Source organism: Nerophis ophidion, linkage group LG07 (genome assembly GCF_033978795.1).
Source record: "Nerophis ophidion isolate RoL-2023_Sa linkage group LG07, RoL_Noph_v1.0, whole genome shotgun sequence".
Lineage (NCBI taxonomy): Eukaryota > Metazoa > Chordata > Actinopteri > Syngnathiformes > Syngnathidae > Nerophis > Nerophis ophidion.
The window spans coordinates 12,758,783-12,784,316 of record NC_084617.1 but is presented as its reverse complement, the minus strand read 5'-3'; the positions used below and the strand labels follow the sequence as shown (position 1 = coordinate 12,784,316).

The 25,534-nt window shown below is 38.3% G+C and overlaps 1 protein-coding gene across 3 annotated transcripts in view; it reads right to left on the bottom strand.

Moving 5' to 3' along the window:
* ezh1 (enhancer of zeste 1 polycomb repressive complex 2 subunit) overlaps window positions 1–25,534 on the bottom strand; it is a 105,560-nt gene continuing 80,026 nt past the window's right edge. For 2 of the 3 annotated variants that reach the window (XM_061905358.1, XM_061905357.1), the window contains exons 17-20: window positions 22,009–22,090; window positions 21,848–21,928; window positions 21,687–21,771; window positions 1–5,543 (exon numbers count right to left, since the gene is read on the bottom strand). In XM_061905358.1, coding sequence (XP_061761342.1) covers window positions 5,483–5,543; window positions 21,687–21,771; window positions 21,848–21,928; window positions 22,009–22,090 — 309 coding nt within the window. In that variant the 3' untranslated portion in view covers window positions 1–5,482. Of the gene's footprint in view, window positions 5,544–16,489; window positions 16,589–21,686; window positions 21,772–21,847; window positions 21,929–22,008; window positions 22,091–25,534 lie in introns of all 3 variants that reach the window. The other variant, XR_009807417.1, reaches the window with a different exon arrangement.

The following is a 25,534-nucleotide window of genomic DNA, read 5'->3' as shown; positions in this document are numbered from 1 at the left end:
TTTTAATGTATAAAGTTAAACCTTTATTTTTTTGTACTATTATAGGCATTCGCTGTACATAGCTGTGAACTCTTTTATATTGTATTGACAGAGATCTCGTCATTGGATAAGAATGCAGAAAAAAACACAAGAAGTTAGTACAAAATTGAATGATAGATTTTACATTCACATTAAAAAGGGGCCTTTAGTACAAACCCCCAAAACCGGTGAAGTTGGCACGTTGTTTAAATGCTAAATAAAAACAGAATACAATGATTTACAAATCCTTTTTCAGCCTATATTTAATTGAATAGACTGCAAAGACAAGATATTTAATGTTTCAAATGGTAAACGTTGTTATTTTAAGCTCATTTGGAAATTGATGCCTGCAACGTGTTTCAAAAAAGCTGGCACAAGTGGCAAAAAAGACTGAAAAAGTTGAGGAATGCTTATCAAACACTTGTTTGGAACATCCCACAGGTGAACAGGCTAATTATGAACCATGATTGGGTATAAAAGCAGCGTCCATGAAATGCTCAGTCGTTCACAAACAAGGACGGGGCGAGGGTCACCAATTTGTGAACAAATGCATGACCAAATCATCTAACAGTTTAAGAACAACATTTCACAACGAGCTATGGAAAGGAATTTAGGGATTTCACCATCCACGGGCCGTAACATCATCAGAAGGTTCTGAGAATCTGGAGAAATCACTGCACGTGTGCGATGATACTACCGACTTTCGACCCCTCAGATGGCACCGCATCAAAAAGCGACATCAGTGTGTAAAAGGATATCACCACATGGGCTCAGGGAAACTTCAGAAAACCACTGTCAGTCACTACGGTTCGTCGCTACATCTGTAAGTGCAAGTTAAAACTCTACCACGCAAAGCCAAAGCCATTTATCAACAACACCCGGAAAAGCCGCCGGCTTTGCTGGGCCTGAGCTCATCTAAGATGGACTGATGCAAAGTGTAAAAGTGTTCTTAGGTCTGACGAGTCCACATTTCAAGTTGTTTTTGGAAACTGCGCATAAACCATAGGTGCGAGTTCAGAAGCAAGCATGTGTGATGGAGTGGTGGTGTATTCGTGCCCAAGGCATGGGTAACTTACACATCTGTGAAGGCACCTTTAATGCTGAAAGGTACATACAGGTTTTAGAGCAACATATGCTGCCATCCAAGCAACGTTATCATGGACGCCCCTGCTTATTTCAGCTAGACAATGCCACATGTTACAACAGCGTGGCTTCGTAGTAAAATAGTGCAAGTACTAGACTGGCCTGCCTGTAGTCCAGACCTGTCTCCCATTGAACATGTGTGGCGCATTATGAAGCCTAAAATACCACAACGGACTGTTGAACAACTTAAGCTGTACATCAAGCAAGAACGGGAAAGAATTCCACCTAAAAAAAAAATCAAAAATTGGTCTCAGTTCCTAAAAGTTTGAGTGTTGTTAAAAGGAAAGGCCATGTAACACAGTGGTAAAAATGCCCCTGTGCCAACTTTTTGCTGCCATTAAATTCTAAGTTAATGATTATTTGCAGAAAACTTTAAATCGTTTGTCCTTGCAGTCTATTCTATTGAATATAAGTTGAAAAGGATTTGCAAATTATTGTATTCTGTTTTTATTTACCATTTACACAACGTGACAACTTCACTAATTTTGGGTTTTGTATATTTGGTTCAACACAATTTTGCTTGGACCACACCGTGATGGAATAATTAGCAAAGTTACATAAAAAATAACAAAAAACTTGCAATGTAATTAGTGTCAAGTTTTTATTTTCCAAGAATAAAGCTGAATTTCTTTGCGAGTGAATGTCAAATATTTAAATAATGCTGTGATTTTACTTGTGTAAAATTAAGTAACTAATTAAGAAATCAAAGGTTTTATCATCAAAAATAGGAAACTACCGACTTTATTAGTTGATGACAGGTATTCTTTTTTACTTGCAAGTCTAAAACTTTTATTTGGTCAAAATAATTATGTTTTTCCAGCAAAAGTATGACTTAACTTTAATAAAATGCTTACATGCCCAATTATATGTAACATTTCTTAAGCATTTTGGTTTCATACCAGTAAAATGACTTTTTTTTTTTACTATATTGTAAGTTTTTCTTATTCTTGCTTTAATTACATGTTTTACTTTGGTAAAAAACAAAAAAAAAGGTGCTGTATCCATGTAAAAGTAAAACTTTTGGTTTGTAAAATTAGGACCCTATATTTGTTATATTAGAACTTTTTTGGTATGCAAAAAAAATTAACTTTTTTAAAAAAGGTAAAACTATAACTTGTTATAAGTTTTTTGTTTGCGTCCAAAAAATTATTAATGCAAAATAAAGATAAAGCGACTTTCCCTTTGTTATATTAGGCCTTTTTTTGGTTGGTAAAATCACACCTTAATTGTTTACGTACATTATGATTTTCTCTGTACAATTTAGGTAACATTTTATGGAAGCATCTGTTTTGGCATAATTGATGTGATTGATGTAAAAGTACAACTTTTTTTTCTCATGGATTTACAACTTTTGGTTTGTAGAATTAGGACTCTATATTTGTTATATTAGAACTGTTTTGGTATGCAAAAAAATTACCTTTTTTTTTCAAAGTAAAACTATAACTTTTTATAATTTTTTTGTTTGCGTCCAAAAAATTACCACTTTATTAATGCAAAATAAAGATAAGCGACTTTCCCTTTGTTATATTAGGCCTTTTTTTGGTTAGTAAAATCACACCATAATTTTTTACATACGATTATGATTTTCTCCGTACAATTTAGGTAACATTTTATGGAAGCATCTGTTTTGGCATAATTGATGTGATCGATGTAAAAGTACAACTTTTTTTTCTCATGGATTTACAACTTTTGGTTTGTAAAATTAGGACTCTATATTTGTTATATTAGAACTTTTTTGGTCTGCAAAAAAATTACCTTTTTTTTCAAAGGTAAAAGTATAACTTTTTATAATTTTTTTTGTTTGCTTCCAGAAAATGACCACTTTATTAATGCAAAATAAAGATAAAGTGACTTTCCCTTGGTTATATTAGGCCTTTTTTTGGCAAGTAAAATCACACCTTAATTATTTACATACAATTATGATTATTTTCCGTACAATTTAGGTAACATTTTATGGAAGCATCTGTTTTGGCATAATTTATGTGGTTGATGAAAGTGGACATTCAACTAATAAGTTAAGCCTTTTTGTATGTATTTTGTTTTTACACATTATAGTCTGTGTAAAAAAAACCTTCTTTATTCATTATTTTTATTTTCACATTTTATTTATTAATTCATTTATTTTATTATATGTGTACATGTTTATATTAACAAAACTGACAATAAAATTACTTTGAAAAAAAACCCAAAACAAATATTATGTAAAATAAAGACAGAATAGAAAATGAATTTTCTTGTAAAATTTTGACTTTAAATTCCCCTTTATTCTACTAGTATTGCATTTTTTTATGGTCCTAGAATGACAACTTTATTCCTCCAAATTTGCAACTTTAGTTGGAGTAAAATTCTGAATTTTTTCATAGAAATACAGCTTTATTCCCTAAATATCACACATTTTTTATTATTTTCACCGTGGCCCTAATACCACTTTTAATTAGCATGGGACCATTTTGGCACCTATAAAGATAAAACGACTTTCCCTTTGTTATATTAGGCCTTTTTTTGGTAAGTAAAATCACACCTTATTTATTTACATATAATTATGATTTTTTCCGTACAATTTAGATAACATTTTATGGAAATATCTGTTTTGGCATAATTGATAAGCCTTTTTGTATGTGTTTTGTTTTTACACATTATAGTCTGTGTAAAAAAAAACCGTCTATATTCATTATATTTATTTTCACATTTTATTTATTTATTAATTCATTTATTTTATTAAATGTGTACATGTTTGTATTAAGAAAACTGACAATAAAATTACTTTGAAAAAAACCCCCAAAACAAATATGTAAAATAAAGACAGAATATAAAATAAATTTTCTTGTAAAATTTTGACTTTAAATTCCCCTTTATTCTACTAGTATTGCAGTTTTTTTATTGTCCGAGAATGACAACTTTATTCCACCAAAATTGCAACTTTAGTTGGAGTAAAATTCTAAATTTTCTCGTAGAAATACAGCTTTATTCCCTAAATATTACACATTTTTTTATTATTTTCACCGTTGCCCTAATACTCCTTTTAATTAGCATGGGACCATTTTGGCACCTATAAAGATAAAGCGACTTTCCCTTTGTTATATTAGGCCTTTTTTTGGTAAGTAAAATTACACCTTGATTATTTAAATACAATTATGATTTTTTCCGTACAATTTAGGTAACATTTTATGGAAGTATCTGTTTTGGCATAATTGATAAGCCTTTTTGTATGTATTTTTTATTTTTACACATTATAATCTGTGTAAAAAAACCTTCTTTATTCATTATATTTATTTTCACATTTTATTTATTTATTAATTCATTTATTTTATTAAATGTGTACATGTTTATATTAAGAAAACTGACAGTAAAATTACTTTGAAAACAAACAAAAAAATATTATGTAAAATAATGACAGAATCGCTTTTTTTTCATCAGAATTTGGTCTTTTAAGTAGTGAAAATATGAATTTTCTTGTAAAATTTTGACTTTAAATTACCCTTTTTTCCACTAGTATTGCAGTTTTTATTCTCCGAGAATGACAACATTATTCCTCCAAAATTGCAACTTTAGTTGGAGTAAAATTCAGAATTTTCTCAAAGAAATACAGCTTTATTCCCTAAATATCACACATTTTTTATTATTTTCACCGTGGCCCTAACACCCCTTTTAATTAGCATGGGACCATTCTGGCACCTTATATACTTTTCCAAAGGAAGACATTAGCTTTGTTAATTTGCCTGTCAACTAAATATGTACCAAATCGACGGGTAAATATTTTAATAAAAAAAAAAAACACCAAAACAAAGTACAATAAGGAGAGATCTCTTGGTGGTCGCAGTCTACAGGTTACATTCAGTCAGTCGGTTTCTTGCCTATTACATATTTGCTGCAGGACAACGAAGCAAATGTACAACGCTTTTTACCATAGAGGTGTGACTTTGACCTGCTGTGAACTAAACGAGTTTATGCATCTTGAAAGACGGTTGCGTGCATGCTTGCTAGTAGAAGCTGGAGGAATAGAACGTGAGCTTTAAAGTCTAAGAGCGCTGTAACAAAACTACACACTGGAACGCTGCGGCATCTTTGCTTAAATGAAGAGAAAGAAGAACCTTCAGCAACACGGACTAATAGTATATTGAGAAGCGTTGCGTATACATACTGCTGGAGGCGGAGCTTTGCCTGCAGGGGGTTGGGGGGGGGGGTGCACCTGCAAAACAAGCAGGGACGGAGGTGGGGGGGGGCTGTCTATTTTTGGAAGTGCAGCAGCGAGGAGAGAGATGACGTGCGATGCTGCAGAGAGGGATGGAGGAGTTTCGGGGATGGGAGGTTGTGGGCGGGGCTAAGACATGTCCACCTCTCTCTCGATGCCCACATATTTGAGGGCGTCGGCCTGGCTGTATCTGCGGGAGGGAGTCAAGAATCGCAGTTAGTTTGCAGGAATTCCATGAAATACCTCGAAAAAAAAGAAAACATAATTCAAACTATTTTGGGATATTTTTCAGTCGGGTATTAAAAAGGCAACAAGTTACTAAATTTACTTCTTCCCACTCCCTTTTGAGCCAATCTTGACATCTACCAAAGATTAGTCACATGTAATGTTTTCAATGTAGGTGTAAAAATAATCTATATATATATTTATTTTGCATTTTATGTCATTCTTTTGTTTTGTTTGCATGGCTTAAAATAAACCATTCATTCATTCATAAATAAACCATTCATTCATTCAACAAACCAAACTCTCCGTGAAAAAATGAGGACTGACTGCAAATGACAAGCGCCCCCTTTTGGGTTGTGTTCAAAATGCTTTGGAAGACATGCTTGCACACATGTAATACTATATATAGACCAGGGGTCCCCAAACTACGGCCCGCGGGCCAGATCCGGCCCATCAGCGTCCAAAATCCGGCTCACGGAAAGTCCAAAGTCAATAAAAAAAAAATAAAAATAAAAATAATTTAAAAAAAATATATATATACTTTTTTTTCTTCCCTTTTTTTAAAATATTATTATTATTTTTTAAAATCCGTCCTTTCAAATTTATTTTCTACTGCTCGTTGCTTTTGGTGTCTCTTTGCCGGTCAGGCAAATCATATTGTCTAAAAACGCATTTTCCCATCGATATGGGACATAATCGCGCTCGGACTGTGTATATATATATATATATATATATATATTAGGGGTGTGGGAAAAAAATTGATTTGAATACGAATCAAATACATTGTGCGATTCAGAATCCATTCTCATTTTTAAAAAAATCAAATTTTTTTTTAATCAATCCAACAAAAATATACACACCAATACCATAACAATGCAATCCAATTCCAAAACCGAACCTGACCCAGCGACACTCAGAACTGCAATAAACAGAGCAATTGAGAGGAGACACAAACATGACACAGAACAAACCAAAAGTAGTGAAACAAAAATGAATATTATCAACAACAGTATCAATATTAGTTATAATTTCAGCATAGCAGTGATTAAAAATCCCTCATTGACATTATCATTAGACATTTATAAAAAATAAAAAAAGAACAATAGTGTCACAGTGGCTTACACTTGCATCGCATCTCATAAGCTTGACAACACACTGTGTCCAATGTTTTCACAAAGATAAAATAAGTCGTATTTTTGGTTCGTTTAATAGCTAAAACAAATTTACATTATTGCAATCAGTTGTCCTTTACAATTATAAAAGCTTTTTACAAAAAAAACGACTACTCTGCTAGCATGTCCGCAGACTGGGGTAGATCCTGCTGAAATCCTATGTCTTGAATGAATACAGAAACCTTTTGAATCGGAAAAATATCGTTTTTGAATCGAGAATCTCTTTGAATCGAAAAAAATCCATATATGATCGAATTGCGACCCCAAGAATCGATATTGAATCGAATCATGGGACACCCAAAGATTCGCAGCCCTAATATATATATAAAGATTTTCTAGGCGCAGTCAAGGCGTTGAGGGGTTCAGGTTTGCTGGCCGCGGGATTAGGTCTCTGCTTTTTGCAGATGATGTGGTCCTGATGGCTTCATCTGGCCGGGATCTCCAGCTCTCACTGGATCGGTTCGCGGCCGAGTGTGAAGCGACCGGAATGAGAATCAGCACCTCCAAATTAGAGTCCATGGTTCTCGCCCGGAAAAGGGTGGAGTGCCATCTCCGGGTTGGGGAGGAGACCCTGCCCCAAGTGGAGGAGTTCAAGTACCTAGGAGTTCAAGTACCTAGGAGTCTTGTTCACGAGTGGGGGAAGAGTGGATCGTGAGATCGACAGGCGGCGTATTCAGTAATGCGGACGTTGTGGTGACGAAGGATCTGAGCCGGAAGGCAAACCTCTCATTTTCCGTCGATCTACGTTCCCATCCTCACCTACTGTCATGAGCTTTGGGTCATGACAGAAAGGACAAGATCACGGGTACAAGCGGCCGAAATGAGTTTCCTCCGCCATGTGGCGAGTCTCTCCCTTAGAGATAGGGTGAGAATATCTGTCATCCGGGAGGAACTCAAAGTAAAGCCGCTGCTCCTTCACATCGAGAGGAGCCAGATGAGGTGGTTCGGGCATCTGGTCAGGATGCCACCCGAACACCTCCCCAGTAGGAAGCCACGGGAAAGACCCAGGACACGTTGGGAAGACTATGTCTCCCTGCTGGCCTGGGAACGCCTCGGGATCCCCCGGGAAGAGCTGGACGAAGTGGCTGGGGAGAGAGAAGTCTGGGCTTCCCTGCTTATGCTGCTGCCCCCGCGACCCGACCTCGGACAAGCGGAAGAAGATGGATGGAATCTTGCACTTTGTTTTGAAATGACATGAATGTTTGTAGCACTGCTTATTAACTGTTTAATAAATACAGTTTTGGTCAATTGACTTAGTTGTGATTTCCCTCTCTGCATGAAAGTTTAAAATGAGCATATTTTAATGCAGTATGAAGAAGAATGTTTTAATGTAGACACATAGAATCATCATACTGCTGTGATTATATGCATCAAGTGTTCATTCAAGGCTAAGGCAACATATGGAGATATATATCGTGTATCGTGACATGGCCTAAAAAATATTGAGATATTAATAAAAGTCCATATCGCCCAGCCCTATAGTGGTGTTCCTCAAAGTTCCACCTTAGGTCCCCTCTTTTTCATCATTTGGTCTAGCGCTGGTGGCCCATTCAGTTAAAAAAAGACTTGAGACTTACATTTTTGATGCAGATTTTTAAGAAAAACACTGGAGTGCTGTCACAGAGATGATCTTTGACTAGCTCCTGTAACTCTGACAGAATGAAAAGACTAAAATTAAAATGCTACTGTAGAGGATGCTGGTTTTCCAAAATTGAATTGATAAAAAAAGGGAGGTTCTAAAGCCTTCTGGAATCGGGATAATTTATCGAAATGTCCCTGCATTAAGAAAATACTCAGACTTATAGACAATTAGCTGCCATATTTTGCTTGATGTTTTTCAACCAAATTGGCCCACATTTTACACACATGCTTGTCAGTCCCCTAACGATACGTACCAAATTTTGTGGTAACTTGGGTAGAGTTACAGTCGATGTTTCTACAGAGCGCATTGAGCTTTATCAGCAATTTCAAGTCAATCCTACTTAATACAGAGACAAACTTCGAGCTTTAACAGCGCCACCATGTGGTGTGCATGTTTTGACAAATTGATTCCCTTTTGTACGCAGCGGTTCAGGAGCACGACTCCCCTGACCTGAACCCCATAGAGAATTTGTGGGGTATTGGGAAGAAGAAGCTGAAAGACACCAGATCCAATAATGCAAATGAGCTAAAGGCCGCTATTGAAGCATCCTGGACATCCGTAACTCCTCAACAATGCCACACTGCATTGATGCAGTAATCCGTGCAAAAGGATTCCCAACCAAGTACTGAGTGCATTAATCAACATTTTAATTTTTTTAATTTTGTTTTGCCGTTATGGATCGTTTTTTTTTTACTTGGTCTGAGAAAATATTCTATTTTTTTTAGATAGGATTTTGGAGTTTCCTTAATCAGCAATAATAAAATCATAAAAGGCTTGCAATATTTCAGTTGATGTGTATTGAATCCAGAATGTATGACATTTTCATGTTTTTAGTTGCATTACCGAAAATAAAGGACTTTATCACAATATTCTAATATTTCTGAGACAATCTGTATGGGAGTCCTTATTTTTTTTCAAATGACTGTACTTTCCAGACCACTAGAGGGCAGTGTCACTTTATGGCGACCCAACTGTTAGACAAAATACACTTTTGAATACTGGTTTAGTCTGTATATTTATAAGTTTCTCATGGCACTTAGCCATTAAAGAGTGTTTTTTATTTTATTTTTCTGTGTTGCGGTCCCATATGACGGACACTAAGAGACATTTTATAGAGGAACTTATAGGCCCCAGCACCCCCGCGACCCGGAAGGCACAAGTGGTAGAAAATGGATGGATGAATGGAACTTAGGAGGTTCTATAAGAGCTATAAAAGAGACAGGGGAATGCATGAAAGCACGCACGGTCACAGAGTTCTGCGTACAAGGCAAAGGTGTAGAAATGTCAGCTCCAATTCGGCTGATTTGCTATCTTTTGGGGTATTCCCGTAAATCTAGAACAGCACAAACATACCACCATTGTTTTTTTTTTTTTTGCATACAGCAGGGATGTCCAGACTTTTTCCACTTAGGGCCACAGACTGAAAAATCAAAGCAAGCGGGGCCGTTTTGACATTTTTTTATTTTAAAAACCAGTACAATATATGTATAAAAAAATATACATTTTCGGCCTCCACTCAGGCTTGATCCCGGGGACCCCAAAGGGTTTTGGTCCAAAAAATATTAAAAATGTGTCATTATTCGGTATTATTTTTGTTTTATTATTATTCAAGTTTTAAATCTCCAGATCAATATCAGGTCCATCTGTCAATATAATGATTTTAAAGATTTAAGTTGTATGCTCTTTTTGTGAAAAAACAAAACAAAACCGTTTTTTGATGGAAAAAAACAAAAAATATGTAATATTATCACCCAATATTTTTTTTTAAGTGAAATATTTGAGACTATATAATAATTGGAGCCTTAAAAAAATCAATAACTAATAACACCATTGATTTTAATTCATTATTATTTTTGGAGCAATGACACTTAAAAACCAATCACACTAAAATGATTGGGGATCCAAAAGGTGTCCTACTCATTAAAGTGTTCAAAAATAAATCAAAAATTATTTTACTGTTTACTTTTAACACAATAATCTCGAAATCAACTGCAGCTCTCCTTGTCAATTATAAGTTTTATTGTTGTTTATGTTTGTTCATTTTAGGCCCTTCTTTAAAAAAAACGGCTCAGTTTTTTATATGGCAAACACAAAATATGCAACATTTCCCCCCAAAAATATCGCAAAGTGGAAAATTTAACCTGACGTAATTGGAGCCTGGAGTAGGTCAATAATTCATAATGACATTGATTTTGATTCATTATTATTTTTTAAAGAAAGAAACAGCCTGCATGGCAGCTTTGTGTTATTACAGTAAACATTGCAATATTTTCTTGCTGCATTTCACCCGTTTTCTTCATTATATCACTTTTTACGTTTTAAAAAGTTTTCAATCTTATTTTTAAAATGTGCCGTGGGGCCGTTAATTTGGACACCCCTGGCATACAGGGATTCAGATTTGGAACGATACGGTACCAATCCCTGGTACTTCGGAATCAATTTGTACCAAATTTTTTTTTACATTTCTTTTTCTTCAAATTACGGTTCTCCCGTAATGATACCAAGTTCTAAATTAAAGGTGACCACAAAAATGTCATTATTGACTTGACTTTTACAGAAAAACGTATGATACGTTGAAAATGTTTTTTTTTTTATTGCACTCATAGAACAATTATAGAAGATCCATCCATCCATCTTCTTCCGCTTATCCGAGGTCGGGTCACGGGGGCAGCAGCCTAAGCAGGGAAGGCCAGACTTCCCTCTCCTCAGCCACTTCGTCCAGATCCAGGGGATCCTGAGGCTTAGGCCAGCCGGGAGACATAGGACACAAATGTGTCCTGGGTCTTCCCCGTGGTCTCCTACTGGTCAGGCGTGCCCTAAACACCTCCCTAGGGAGAGGTTCAGGTGGCATACTGACCAGATGCCCGGACCACCTCATCTGGCTCCTCTCGGATGGCAGAGCTTCTCACCCCATCTCTAAGGGAGAGCCCCGCCACACAGCGGAAGAAACTCATTTCGTCCGCTTGTACCCGTGATCTTATCCTTTCGGTCATGACCCAAAGCTCATGACCATAGGTGAGGATGGGAACGTAGGTTGACCGGTAAATTGAGAGCTTTGCCTTCCGGTTCAGCTCCTTCTTCACCACAAAGGATCGATAAAGCGTCCGCATTACTGAAGACGCCGCACCGATCCGCCTGTCGATCTCACGATCCACTCTTCCCTCACTCGTGAACAAGACTCCTAGGTACTTGAACTCCTCCACTTGGGGTAGGGTCTCCTCCCCAACCCGGAGATGCCACACCACCCTTTTCCTGGCGAGAACCATGGACTCGGACTTGGAGGTGCTGATTCTCATCCCGGTCGCTTCACACTCGGCTGCAAACCGATCCAGTAAGAGCTGAAGATCCCGGTCAGATGAAGCCATCAGGACCACATCATCTACAAAAAGCAGAGACCTAATCCTGCAGCCACCAAACCAGATCCCCTCAACGCCTTGACTGCGCCTAGAAATTCTGTCCATAAAAGTTATGAACAGAATCGGTGACAAAGGACAGCCTTGGCGGAGTCCAACCCTCACTGGAAATGTGTCCGACTTACAGCCGGCAATGCGGACCAAGCTCTGGCACTGATCATACAGGGAACGGACCGCCATGATCAGACAGTCCGATACCCCATACTCTCTGAGCACTCCCCACAGGACTTCCCGAGGGACACGGTCGAATGCTTTCTCCAAGTCCACAAAGCACATGTAGACTGGTTGGGCAAACTCCCATACACCCTCAAGAACCCTGCGAGAGTATAGAGTTGTTCCACAGTTCCACGACCAGGACGAAAACCACACTGGTACTCCTGAATCCGGGGTTCAACTATCCGGCTTAGCCTCCTCTCCAGTACACCTGAATAGACCTTGCCGGTCTTCATTATAGAAGTTTTAAAATAAAAAATCATTGAACACATTGGGCTTTTCTTATTGCACTCAAAGAACAATTTACAATTTTACATACTTCATATACAGTGGGGCCAAAAAGTATTTAGTCAGCCACCGATGGTGCAAGTTCTCCCACTTAAAATGATGACAGAGGTCTGTAATTTTCATCATAGGTACACTTCAACTGTGAGAGACAGAATGTGGAAAACAAATTCCAGGAATTCACATTGTAGGAATTTTAAAGAATTTATTTGTAAATTATGGTGGAAAATAAGTATTTGGTCAACCATTCAAAGCTCTCACTGATGGAAGGAGGTTTTGGCTCAAAATCTCAGGATACATGGCCCCATTCATTCTTTCCTTAACACGGATCAGTCGTCCTGTCCCTTTAGCAGAAAAACAGCCCCAAAGCATGATGTTTCCACCCCCATGCTTCACAGTAGGTATGGTGTTCTTGGGATGCAACTCAGTATTCTTCTTCCTCGACGAGTTGAGTTTATACCAAAAAGTTCTATTTTGGTTTCATCTGACCACATGACATTCTCCCAATCCTCTGCTGTATCATCCATGTATCCATTTTGGTATAAACTCAACTCGTCGTGTTTGGAGGAAGAAGAATACTGAGTTGCATCCCAAAAACACCATACCTACTGTGAAGCATGGGGGTGGAAACATCATGCTTTGGGGCTGTTTTTCTGCTAAGAAGACAAAACGGTTGATCCGTGTTAAGGAAAGAATGAATGGGGCCATGTATCGTGAGATTTTGAGCCAAAACCTCCTTCCATCAGTGAGAGCTTTGAATACTTATTTTCCACCATAATTTACAAATAAATTCTTTAAAATTCCTACAATGTGAATTCCTGGATTTTTTTTCACATTCTGTCTCTCACAGTTGAAGTGTACCTATGATGAAAATTACAGACCTCTGTCATCATTTTAAGAGGGAGAACTTGTACAATCGGTGGCTGACTAAATACTTTTTTGCCCCACTGTATTCTGCCATAATCTAGGATTAGAAAATAACAGAAATTTTGACTGACATTGTATTTATTGCTTCATGATTTATGGATGTCACTCTTGGTCCGTGCTTTAAGACCAATACATTAATTAGTAAATACTTAAATCAACACTATAGCTAAACATATACAGATAAAACATGCAGCAGGTTTAACATACTGTTAAAAATATTAGTAATTTGTTACAAAATTTTGTCAATTCACTTGCATTTGTTGACTCTACGTGGTCGGGTTTAACTGTGCTAATAATGGGCAAGGGGCCAACCAGCTGTGTGTGCGTCTACGTATCTATTTTTGCACAGCAGGGGAGCTAGTGGACTACAGTCTTACCTGTCCTTCTTTAAAGGCCTACTGAAACCCACTACTACCGACCACGCAGTCTGATAGTTTATATATCAATGATGAAATATTAACATTGCAACACATGCCAATACGGCCTTTTTAGTTTACTAAATTGCAATTTCAAATTTCCCGCGGAGTTTCTTGTTGAAAACGTCGCGGAATGATGACGCGTGTTTGTGACGTTTCGGGTTGGCGGGGACATATTAGCTCAGCACCACTTACGGCTAAAAGTCGTCTCTTTTCATCGCATAATTACACAGTATTCTGGACTTTTGTGTTGCTGAATCTTTTGCAATTTGTTCAATTAATAATGGAGACGTCAAAGAAGAAAGATGTAGGTTGGAAGCGGTGTATTGCAGCTGTCTTTAGCACCGAGACACAGCCGGTGTTTCTCTGTTTATTGTAAAGCTTTAACACAGAGCGGTTAAGCGAACATGTTTCTCTACGTCAACCAGCTTGTTTATGGATGGGAAAATTGTGATATATCTATATCTTACCGGAGACATCAGTGGATTATGCGTCCTCCTGCAGTAGCTGTCAAAAAAGGCAGCTGTGAGCTTGGCTCCTCGGCTTCTCTGTGAGACACTGGGGTGTTCACCGCAGCCATCCGACTTTGAGGTATGTCTTTACAATCTCACTAAAACACTATTAAAACACTAAGCAGATAAGGGATCTTCCAGAATTATCCTAGTAAAAATGTGTCTAATTACATCTGAAACAGTCCCACTGCCGCCGCTTTTTTTTGTGTGCTTCACTCTAACTTTCCTCATCCACGAATCTTTCATCCTCGCTCAAATTAAAGGGGAAATTGTCGTTTTCTCGGTCCGAATTGCTCTCACTGGTGGCTCACATTATAAACAATTTAGGGCTATATAAATGAACATTGATTGATTGAATGTGAGGAGCCCTCACACAGATGACGTCACGCGCACATACTTCCGGTAAAGGCCAGGCTTTTTTATTAGCGAGCAAAAGTTGCGAACCTTATCGTGGATGTTCTCTACTAAATCCTTTCAGCAAAAATATGGCAATATCGCGAAATGATCAAGTATGACTCATAGAATGGACCTGCTATCCCCGTTTTAATAAGAAAATCTCATTTCAGTAGGCCTTTAAACTCCTTATACAGGTGTGGATGCTTGTCCTTTACATGTTTACAGAAGTTTGAAGTATTGTTGGCACAAAAAAAAAGCGCCGCTTCCATGTTGATAGTTCCACCTTAATCATGTGTTTTGAAGTCAAAATGCCTCCATTTTGTGCTTCGTGAACCCTCTTTATTGACGAGTAGAATTGCCATTTTCCTATTTACACCGTTTCAGCATGTATGCACTTTGTGTGTGCGCGATAACACACTCAACATACAAATGTCACTAAAAAGCCCCCCAAAAGTACTGGTATTTTTCAAAAGTAGTACCGTATTTTTCGGACTATAAGTCACAGTTTTTTTTTCATAGTATGGCCAAGGGTGCGACTTATACTCAGGAGCGACTTATGTGTGATATTATGAACATATTACCGTAAAATATCAAATATTATTTAGCTCATTCACGTAAGAGACTGGACGTGTAAGATTTCATGGGATTTAGCGATTGGGAGTGACAGATTGTTTTTTAAACGTATAGCATGTTCTATATCTGGGGTCACCAACCTTTTTGAAACTAAGAACTACTTCTTGGGTACTGATTAATGCGAAGGGCTACCAGTTTGATACACACTTAAATAAATTGCCAGAAATAGCCACTTTGCTCAATTTACCTTTAATAAATAGGTCTATATACAAAAAAAATGGGTATTTCTGTCTGTCATTCCGTGGTACATTTTTTTTTTCCTTTTACGGAATGTTTTTTGTAGAGAATAAATGATGAAAAAAACACTTAATTGAACGGTTTAAAAGAGTAAAAAATAGGAAAAAAATTAAAATAACATTTTGAAACATAGTTAAACTTCAATTTCGACTCTTTAAATTTCAAAATTCAACCGAAAAAAAGAAGAGAAAAACTAGCTTAATCGAATCTTTTTCAAAAAAATTAAAAAATGATTTATGGAACATCATTAGTAATTTTCCCTGATTAAGATTATTTTTATAATTTTGATGACATGTTTTAAATAGGTTTCCAGAACAAAAATTTTAAAAGAAATTCAAAAGACTTTGAAATAAGATTTAAATTTGATTCTAAAGATTTTCTGGATCATAATACATTTGAAGAAATATTTCACAAATATTATTCGTCAAAAAAACAGAAGCTAAAATGAATAATTAAATTAAAATGTATTTGTTATTCTTTACAATAAAAAAATATATACTTGAACATTGATTTAAATTGTCAGGAAAGAAGAGGAAGGAATTTAAAAGGTAAATGTGTTTAAAAATCCTAAAATCACTTTTAAGGTTGTATTTTTTTCTCTAAAATTGTCTTTCTGAAAGTTATAAGAAGCAAAGTAAAAAAAAATCAATGAATTTATTTAAACAAGTGAAGACCAAGTCTTTAAAATATTTTCTTGGATTTTCAAATTCTATTTGAGTTTTGTCTCTCTTAGAATTAAAAATGTCGAGCAAAGTGTTGGGTTTTATCAAATACATTTCCCCCAAAAATGCGACTTTTATATGTTTTTTTTCTTCTTTATTATGCAATTTCGGCAGGTGCGACTTATACTCGGAAAAATACGCTAAATTACCTTTTTATTTCAATACTACCGTACAACCCTAGTTCATATGTGTTAATTAATATTGGTAACAACAAATCTGTATGTTTTATTGTTAACACTGAGCTGTGCTTTCAATGGTGTTATTTTGTTTTCTTAAACTTCTGTGTCTCATTTGCAAGTACTGTACTGTGTTATATAGTACATTTTGCATGCAGTTACAATACCATTATGTTAATGGCAGTAGAGTATAGACCAGGGGTTGGCAACCCGCGGATCTGGAGCCGCATGCGGCTCTTTAGCGCCGCCCTAGTGGCACTCTGGAGCTGAAAAATGGAAAAAAGATGAGGGGGAAAAAAAAACATATTTTTTGTTTTATTATGATTTCTGTCGGAGGACAAACATGACACAAACCTCCCTAATTACTATAAAGCACACTGTTTGTATTAAAAATGCTTTGTTAATTCGAGTATTTGGCGAGCACCGTTTTGTCCTACTAATTTTGGTGGTCCTTGAACTCACCGTAGTTTGTTTACATGTATAACTTTCTCCGACTTTCTAAGACGTGTTTTATGCCACTTCTTTTTCCCATCTCATTTTGTCCACCAAACTTTTAACGTTGTGCATGAATGCACAAAGGTGAGTTTTGTTGATGTTATTGACTTGAGTGGAGTGATCTGGAAGCTAACTGATGCTAACATGCTATTCAGGCTAGCTGTATGTACATATTGCATCATTATGCCTCATTTGTAGCTATATTTGAGCTCATTTAGTGTCCTTTAAGTCCTCATAATTCAATTTATATCTCATGACACACTATCTGTATGTGATATGGCTTTTGATTTTTTGCGGCTCCAGACAAATTTGTTTTTGTATTTTTGGTCCAATATGGCTCTTTCAACATTTTGGGTTGCCGACCCCTGGTATAGACTGTGGTGTGTTGCCATAGCAAGGAAGTAGTCTTTGCCATTAAGTTGAATGTTCCAGTCTTGTCTTTTGTTGAATTCGACAAGGTGTTTAGACCATGGGTGTCAAACTATGGCCTTTTTACACGGCGGGCCAAAACTGGCCCGCCGTGTAATTTAATTTGGCCCTTGAGGCAATATCAATTTAGCATTAGAGCTGGCCCGCCGGTGTTATACAGCGTTGGTGGCGCTGTAACACCCCATTCACCTCTAATACTCCCACTTGCCAACCCTCCTAATTTTCCCGGTAGACTCCCGAATTCTCCCGAATTTCTACCGATTTCCACCTGGACAACTATATTGGGGGCGTGTATTTAAGGCACTGCCTTTAGCGTTCTCTACAACCTGTCGTCACGTCCGCTTTTCCTCCATACTGACAGCGTGTCACATAATATTTGTGGCTTTTACACACACACACACACACACACACACACACACACACACACACACACACACACACACAAACACACACACACGCACACGCACAAATGAATGCCATGCATACTTGGTCAACAGTATTACAGGTCACACCGTAACACAACAGAACAAATAGCCAGAACCCCTTGCAGCACTAACTCTTCCGGGAAACTCCCAGGAAACTGACCAATAATTAACGTTTTATTCATGCATTTTCTCTTGCTACTTCAAAGCTTGAATGTTTGGTTCATTCATTATTGTTATTTTATTTTCAAATGTATTATTAGCCTGTGGAAAAAATGTGACATTTACCTCAGAAGATTGCGAATAGAAAAAAAGGCATAACATTTTTATTTAAATTTTATTTGATATGCCATTGATATTTTTTTAATTATTATTATTATTTGAAACTGGATTTTGCATGTCACTAAAGTTATATAAGCCTTGCTTGTTCAATATTTAATGCAAAACTTGTTTGGGTCCCTATTAAAAGGTTAACTTGTTCAACCTTGGCCCGCGGCTTTGTTCCGTTTAAAATTTTGGCCCACTCTGTATTTGAGTTTGACACCCCTGGTTTAGACTGTAAGTATTGTACTTATTATAACACACCGGCTGTTTGAGTGTAACGTGCATCTTAGTTGTAGTTTTAAATACCAAATTTGCAGGTGTTGAAATTGCCATGTAAAATTGCATGTCTATAGAAAATCCAATGTGAATTGGCATTGAGTAGGGCTGGGCGATATATCGATAGACTCGATATATCGCGGGATTGTCTCTGTGCGATATAAAAATGAAAAAAACGCACCTTCTTACACACGCTCCCGTGGAGCAGAGAGGTAGCTACATGTTAACATTAGCTGTGATGCTAACGGTGAGGTGCAGGTGGTAATACGAGAAAAAGTGCGAATATGGTAACAAATGAAGAATTAATTCCCAAGAAAAACAGCACGGTGTCCATTGTCTGGCGGTGGTTTGGCTTCAAGCGGGGATATGTTCAACATTTATGCGGCAAAAGCGTTGCTACAAATACTAGCAGCACTGCTAATGTAGCATCATTTGAAAAGTCACCCGCTAAAGAATGAAGAGTGCTTGAAACTCCGCATGTCAACATCTCCGGCCGGTGCCACACCCAACAAAATGCCAAAGCAACCATTTTCAGATTAACACTGTATGAAAAAAAAAAAGTCAAAGACTGAAGGAGATAACGTCCGCAGGAAGCTATTATGCAGCTTATTTTTATTTGACAGTTATTGAAATATCTTGTGTGACATCATGCACAAAAGTCCACTTTATTTGTTTTTAACTACTGTAGTGTCGTTTTGTACAAAAAGTACACTTTAACTTAGTGTTGTTTTGATATGTCATTTAGTGACATCATGCACAAAAGTGCACTCATAGCTTGTTTTAAAATGTCTCTGACAATCTTGCACTTTCTTTTTTGAAATGACATGAATGTTTGTGCCACTGTTTAATAACTGTTTAATAAATACACTTTTGGTCAATTGACTTAGTTTTGATTTCCCTCTCTGCATGAAAGTTTAAAGGCCTACTGAAACCCACTACTACCGACCACGCAGTCTGATAGTTTATATATCAATGATGAAATATTAACATTGCAACACATGCCAATACGGCCTTTTTAGTTTACTAAATTGCGATTTTAAATTTCCCGCCAAGTGTCGAGTTGAAAACGTCACGGTATGACAATCCAAGCTATAAGTAGTCTGCTTTAATCGCATAATTACACAGTATTCCGGACATCTGTGTTGCTGAATCTTTTGCAATTTGTTCAATAATAATGGAGAAGTAAAAGTTGAAAGATGGAGGTGGGAAGCTTTTAGCCTTTAACCACACAAACACAGCCTGTGTTTCCTTGTTTAAAATTCCCGAAGGTGAAGCTTTACTATGGAACAGAGCGGTCAAGTGAACATGGATCCCGACTAGATGTCAACCGGCACTTTTTGGTGAGAAAATTGTGGTAATAAGTCGGCTCTTACCGGAGACATCAGCGGAGCTTCCGTCCTGCTGCAGCTGCGTGACTTCCCTCAGAGACTCTGACGTCAACACACCCGTGGCCAAACCCCTCCGACTTTCAGGTATTATTTAATCTCACTAAAACATTAGCAACACAATAGGCAGATAAGAGATTTTCCAGAATTATCCTAGTAAATGTGTCTAATAACATCCGAATCTCTCCTAATGCAATCACCTTAAAAAGGAAGCTGTGATCTTGGCTCCTCGGCTTCTCTCAGAGACACTGGCGTTCACCGCCGCCATCCGACTTTGAGGTATGACTTTACAATCTCACTAAAAGACTATTAACACAATAAGCAGATAAGGGATTTTCCAGAATTATTCTAGTAGAAGTGTCTAATTACATCTGAAACGCTCCCAATGCCGCCGCCCGTAGCCGTTGCTTTTTCTTTTTTATTCTAGTCCTTCACTCTAAATTTCCTCATCCACGAATCTTTCATCCTCGCTCAAATTAATGGGGATATCGTCGCTTTCTCGGTCCGAATAGCTCTAGCTGCTGCTGGCTATGATTGTAAACAATGTTAAGATATGAGGAGCCTTACAACCCGTGACATCACGCGCACATCGCCTGCTACTTCCGGTAAAGGCGAGGCTTTTTTATTAGCGACCAAAAGTTGCAAACTTTATTGTTGATGTTCTCTACTAAATCCTTTCAGCAAAAATATGGCAATATCGCAAAATGATCAAGTATGACACATAGAATGTGGACCTGCTATCCCCGTTTAAATAAGAACATCTCATTTCAGTAGGCCTTTAAAATGAGCATATATTAATGCAGTACGAACAAGAATGTTTCAATGTAGACACATAGAATCATCATACTGGTGTGATTATATGCATCAAGTAATAATTCAAGGCGAAGGCAGAATATGGAGATATATATCGTGTATCGTGACATGGCCTGAAAATATCGAGATATTAGTTAAAGGCCATATCGCCCAGCCCTAGCATTGATCATCAAGCACATTTTGAAAAGTGAGCCTTACTGTATTAGAGCGCCATCGTGCAACAAAGCTATCAAAATATGGCACCGTTCGATTTTCCGCGAATCGGCACCTGGTGCCGGTACCTATAAAAGTAGAAAATTCGGTACCCATTCCTTGTTGTGTATAGCGGTGGTCCCCAACCATCGGACCGCAGAATATTTTTTTATTTTTTTTTACTATATCAACATAAAAAACACAATATACACTTACAATTAGTGCACCAACCACAAAAACCTCCCTTTTTCATGACAAAAACGTCCCTTTTTCATGACAAAAAAAAACAAAAAAAAAAAAAAAACCCCTCGGACAAATTATTAAGTACCTTTTTTTTTTTTTTCTTTCTTCTTTGTCATGAAAAAGGGACGTTTTTGTCATGAAAAAAGGAGGTTTTTGTGAAAAAAAAAATAAAAAAATAATATATATATATATCCATCCATTTTCTACCGCTTATTCCCTTTCAGGGTCGCGGGGGGCGTTGGCGCCTATCTCAGCTACAATCGGGCGGAAGGCGGGGTACACCCTGGACAAGTCGCCACCTCATCGCAGGGCCAACACAGATAGACAGACAACTTTCACACTCACATTCACACACTAGGGCCAATTTTAGTGTTGCCAATCAACCTATCCCCAGGTGCATGTCTTTGGAAGTGGGAGGAAGCCGGAGTACCCGGAGGGAACCCACGCATTCACGGGGAGAACATGCAAATTCCACACAGAAAGATCCCGAGCCTGGATTTGAACCCAGGACTGCAGGAACTTCGTATTGTGAGGCAGACACACTAACCCCTCTGCCACCGTGAAGCCCTATATATATATATATCTTTTTTTAAATAAAAAATTCTTCTGCGGCCCGGTACCAATCGGGCCGCAGGGTTGGGGACCACCGCTATAAAACAAATTTTAAACCGCATTGACATATCGCTGCTCTTTTACTCCCCCTGCTGGTGAGTGGACACACACCAGACTCCCTTTAATGACTGGCCACACACTTCCTAAAAGCACTTCTCACCCGGATGCCTCACCTGTAGTCAAAGAAGAGCTCCTCCCCCTGCATGATAGCCCGCTTGGCAAAGATTCCGATGCGGTGGTCTCCGTTTACCATCACCACTGCAGAGTAGGCAAAAGTCCACTTTAGAATTCCACTCTAAAACCTCCGCTGACCTCCGGGCGGAAAAAAACGTACCTTTGGCGTAGCAGTTGGGATTGACCGAGTGATTGGCGAAGCGGATTTTGTTGCCCTTCCTCGTGGCGTCCACCACAAAGTCTGCATAGAGGAAGTCGGTAAGTGTCTTAACGTGGCGACTTTACGGCGACTCCAAAGGCGGAAGCGTAAAGACTACTTGCCATTGTTCAGGTTGAACAGGAAGCTGGACATGTACTTGTCGTAAATTCTGCCTCGCCGGTCCGCCTCGTCCTGGGAGATGAGCTGAAATAACATTTTTGACAACAAACATTTTCACCAGGCATACGCTAATGTTACGCTGCATTCAAGGTTGCTGGGAAATTCTAAGGGGTCAGTTGAACACAAACAAAAAACATCGCTAACAACTTCGATCTGCAAGTATTTTGTTTGCATAGTGAAACTGTAACCAGGCAACCAATACAGTTTTGGGCTCCAGTACTCTGGAATGCCCTCCCGGTAACAGTTCCAGATGCTACCTCAGTAGAAGCATTTAAGTCTCATCTTAAAACTCATTTTTACATCGTATTTCCTTGAATTGCCGCCGGGGCGCTAATTAATTTAAAACCTCTTCTCACACCTGCGCTTACCAAAGGCATGCGGTAAAAGTAAGCAAGCGCTAATTATTTTAAAACCTCTTCTCACTCCGGCACTTACCAAAGGCATGCAGTAAAAATTTGAGTGTGATGTAAGCTTGGACCTTAAATCCTACTGAATAGCTCTTAATCTTCTTCCCATTATGCGATTTCAAATTAACGGTATTGAAATCAGCCTTCTCCATTTTGAAAATTATGAATTATTACCAGGCGGTAATACTAAGCATGCGCTAATTTGGGAAGCGAGTTTGACCCGGCAGTAATTCAAGGCAGGCGCATACTATATGCCAGGGGTCGGGAACCTTTTTGGCTGAGAGAGCCATGAAAGCCAAATATTTCAAAATGTATTTCCGTGAGAGCCAGATCATATTTTTTAACACTGAATACAACTAAATGCGTGCATTTTTAAGTAAGACCAACATTTTTAGAGTATAATAAGTCTCTTATTCTTTTTAATAACATTGTTATTCTGAAGCTAACCAATAATAAATAAAATGTCATGTCTGTTGGCCATGTGCTGTTCGTCCCTTGGACTCTTTAAGTTCCTGTTTTTTTTCCACTCCCTTGTCTGGTTTCCTTGGTTACTCATTTTGTCCACCTGTCTCTGGTGGACAAAATGCCCGCTCACCTGCTTCCCGAGCACTAATCAGAGGCAGTATTTAAGCTCGTCTTTGCCAGTCAGTCGCCCTGTGCTGACTTGTTTCACGCCTTGCCATAGTTTCGTGCTTCATGCCATGCCAAGTAAGTTTGGTTTGATTTATGTTCTTAGTCTGTTTATGCGTTAGCTTTGTTCTTTAGCCCAAGTTGTGCCTCTGCTGAGAGCGATTTTTGTTTGTATATTTTTTTAGTTTAAATTAAATCATGTTTTTACCTAAATAGTCCGTCTGCCTTCCTGGGGGAACGACCTCGCAGCAAGCTGCAAACCCCCCCCACACACACACACACATAAAATACGTCTTACCATTAATGCGACTTCTTGAACAGGTGCGATAGAAAACTGATGGATGGATTTAAATGCATGAGAATTTTTTGTATTCAGCACGTTATTTTTAGCACTGTGATTACCAGCAAAATGATTCATAATTATCGCGTTAAGCAATGTCAGCTAAGATTTATCTGAGAGCCAGATGCAGTCATCAAAAGAGCCACATCTGGCTCCAGAGCCATAGGTTCCCTACCCCTGCAGCAATTCAAGGAAATACAGTACTCTAGCCTTTAAATAGACCCCCTCTTTAGACCAGTTGATCTGCCCTTTTTTTTCTTTTTTTCCTCTGCCCCCCCTCTCCCATGTGGATGAAGTACTGGCTGTCCAGAGTCGGGACCCAGGATGGACCGCTCGCCTGTGTATCGGTTGGGGACATCTCTGCGCTGCTGACCTGTCTACGCTCGGGATGGTCTCCTGCTGGCCCCACCGTGGACTGGACTCTCACTATGATGTTCGATCCACTATGGACTGGACTTTCACAGTATTATGTTAGACCTACACGACGTCCATTGCATCGGTCTACCCTATAGAGCAGGGGTGCCCATTACGTCGATCGCGAGCTACCAGTCGACCACGGGGGGTGTGTCAGTCGATCTCCAGCCAGGCTTTTAAAAAAAATAGACCTAAAAATTAGTGATCATCAATCTTCACCAAGACTTGACTTAAATGACATTCACGGTACCGGAAGGTCTTGTGAGATGACGCTGGCTGCTGCAAGATCATTATTATGAAAATATGACCGAGAGGAAGGCGAGAAACACTTTTTATTTCAACAGACTCTCGCGCCGTACCTTCCGTCTAAACTCTAAAGGCCGACTGCACATTTCCTATCTTCACAATAAAAGCCCTCCTTCATGCTGCCTGCGCTAACTAAATACAGAGTCTCGGAAAACTGGCGTGCACAAGCGATCCCTCAGAAAGCTGGCGTGCACATCACTTGTGCACGCCAGCTTTCCGTGACATTCTTATTTTGTTAGCGCAGGCAGCATGAAGCAGGGCTTTTATTGTGAAGATAGGAAATGTGCAGTCGGCCTTTAGAGTTTTGACGGAAGGGACGGCGCGAAAGTCTGTTGAAATAAAAAGTGTTTCTCGCCTTCCTCTCTGTCATTTTTTCATAATAATGAACTGGCAGCAGCCAGCGTCATCTCACAAGACCCTCGGGTGCCGTGAATGTCAATCAAGCAAGCTACGGAATTTGCCGCCAATGTTTTTCTTGTAAAGTGTATGGAAGCTGGATGAATTAGATGCCAAAAACCAACCACTTTCATGTGGTATTGTACAGAAAGGACAACTTTTTTTCTCCTCCATTTGAAAATGTGGGCGTTATCATCATTACTGTCTGATTCCAATCAATGCAAGTCATCAGAATCAGGTAATACACCAACTTATATTCTTGTCTTCGTGAAAGAAAGACATCTATATGTGTTACACATGCTTGTATTATCATTAAACACATTTAACTTGTTTACAAAAATGTCTCTTTCATAAATAAATAAATATAAATGATATATACAAATGAGGTAGATCCCCTCGAGTTGGTCAATTGAAAAGTAGCTCGCCTGCAGAAAAAGTATGAGCACCCCTGCTATAGAGGTTAGGGGAGGCGGTTCTCTCCAAGGTTTCTCATAGTCATTCACATTGACATCCCACTGGGTTGAGAGTTTTTCCTTGCCCTTATGTGGGCTCTGAACCGAGGATGTCGTTGTGGCCTGTGCAGCCCTTTGAGACACTTGTGATTTAGGGCTATATAAATAAACATTGATTGATTGTAAGAACGAAGTAGAAGTGAATGTTTCGCCGAACTTATCCTTGTCTGTGGCTTAGAAGTTCAAAAAAATCCTCCAACTTGGCAAACAGGAGACCAAATGTACATATTGTCAACCAATTATCACTTGAAAAGGCCTGCTGGGAAATAGGAAGCATGCATTATGTCGCGTTTACTTGAAATCCAGCCCGAAAAAGAACACAGCTGACACACACACACACACACACTTGCCGGGCAAATTGATTGATTTGCCTGAGGGGCTGGACAGGACAGATAAAAAAAAAAGTTAATATATTAATATAAATATGTTTTTTAAAATCAATAAAAAAATGTTTTTAATGGAG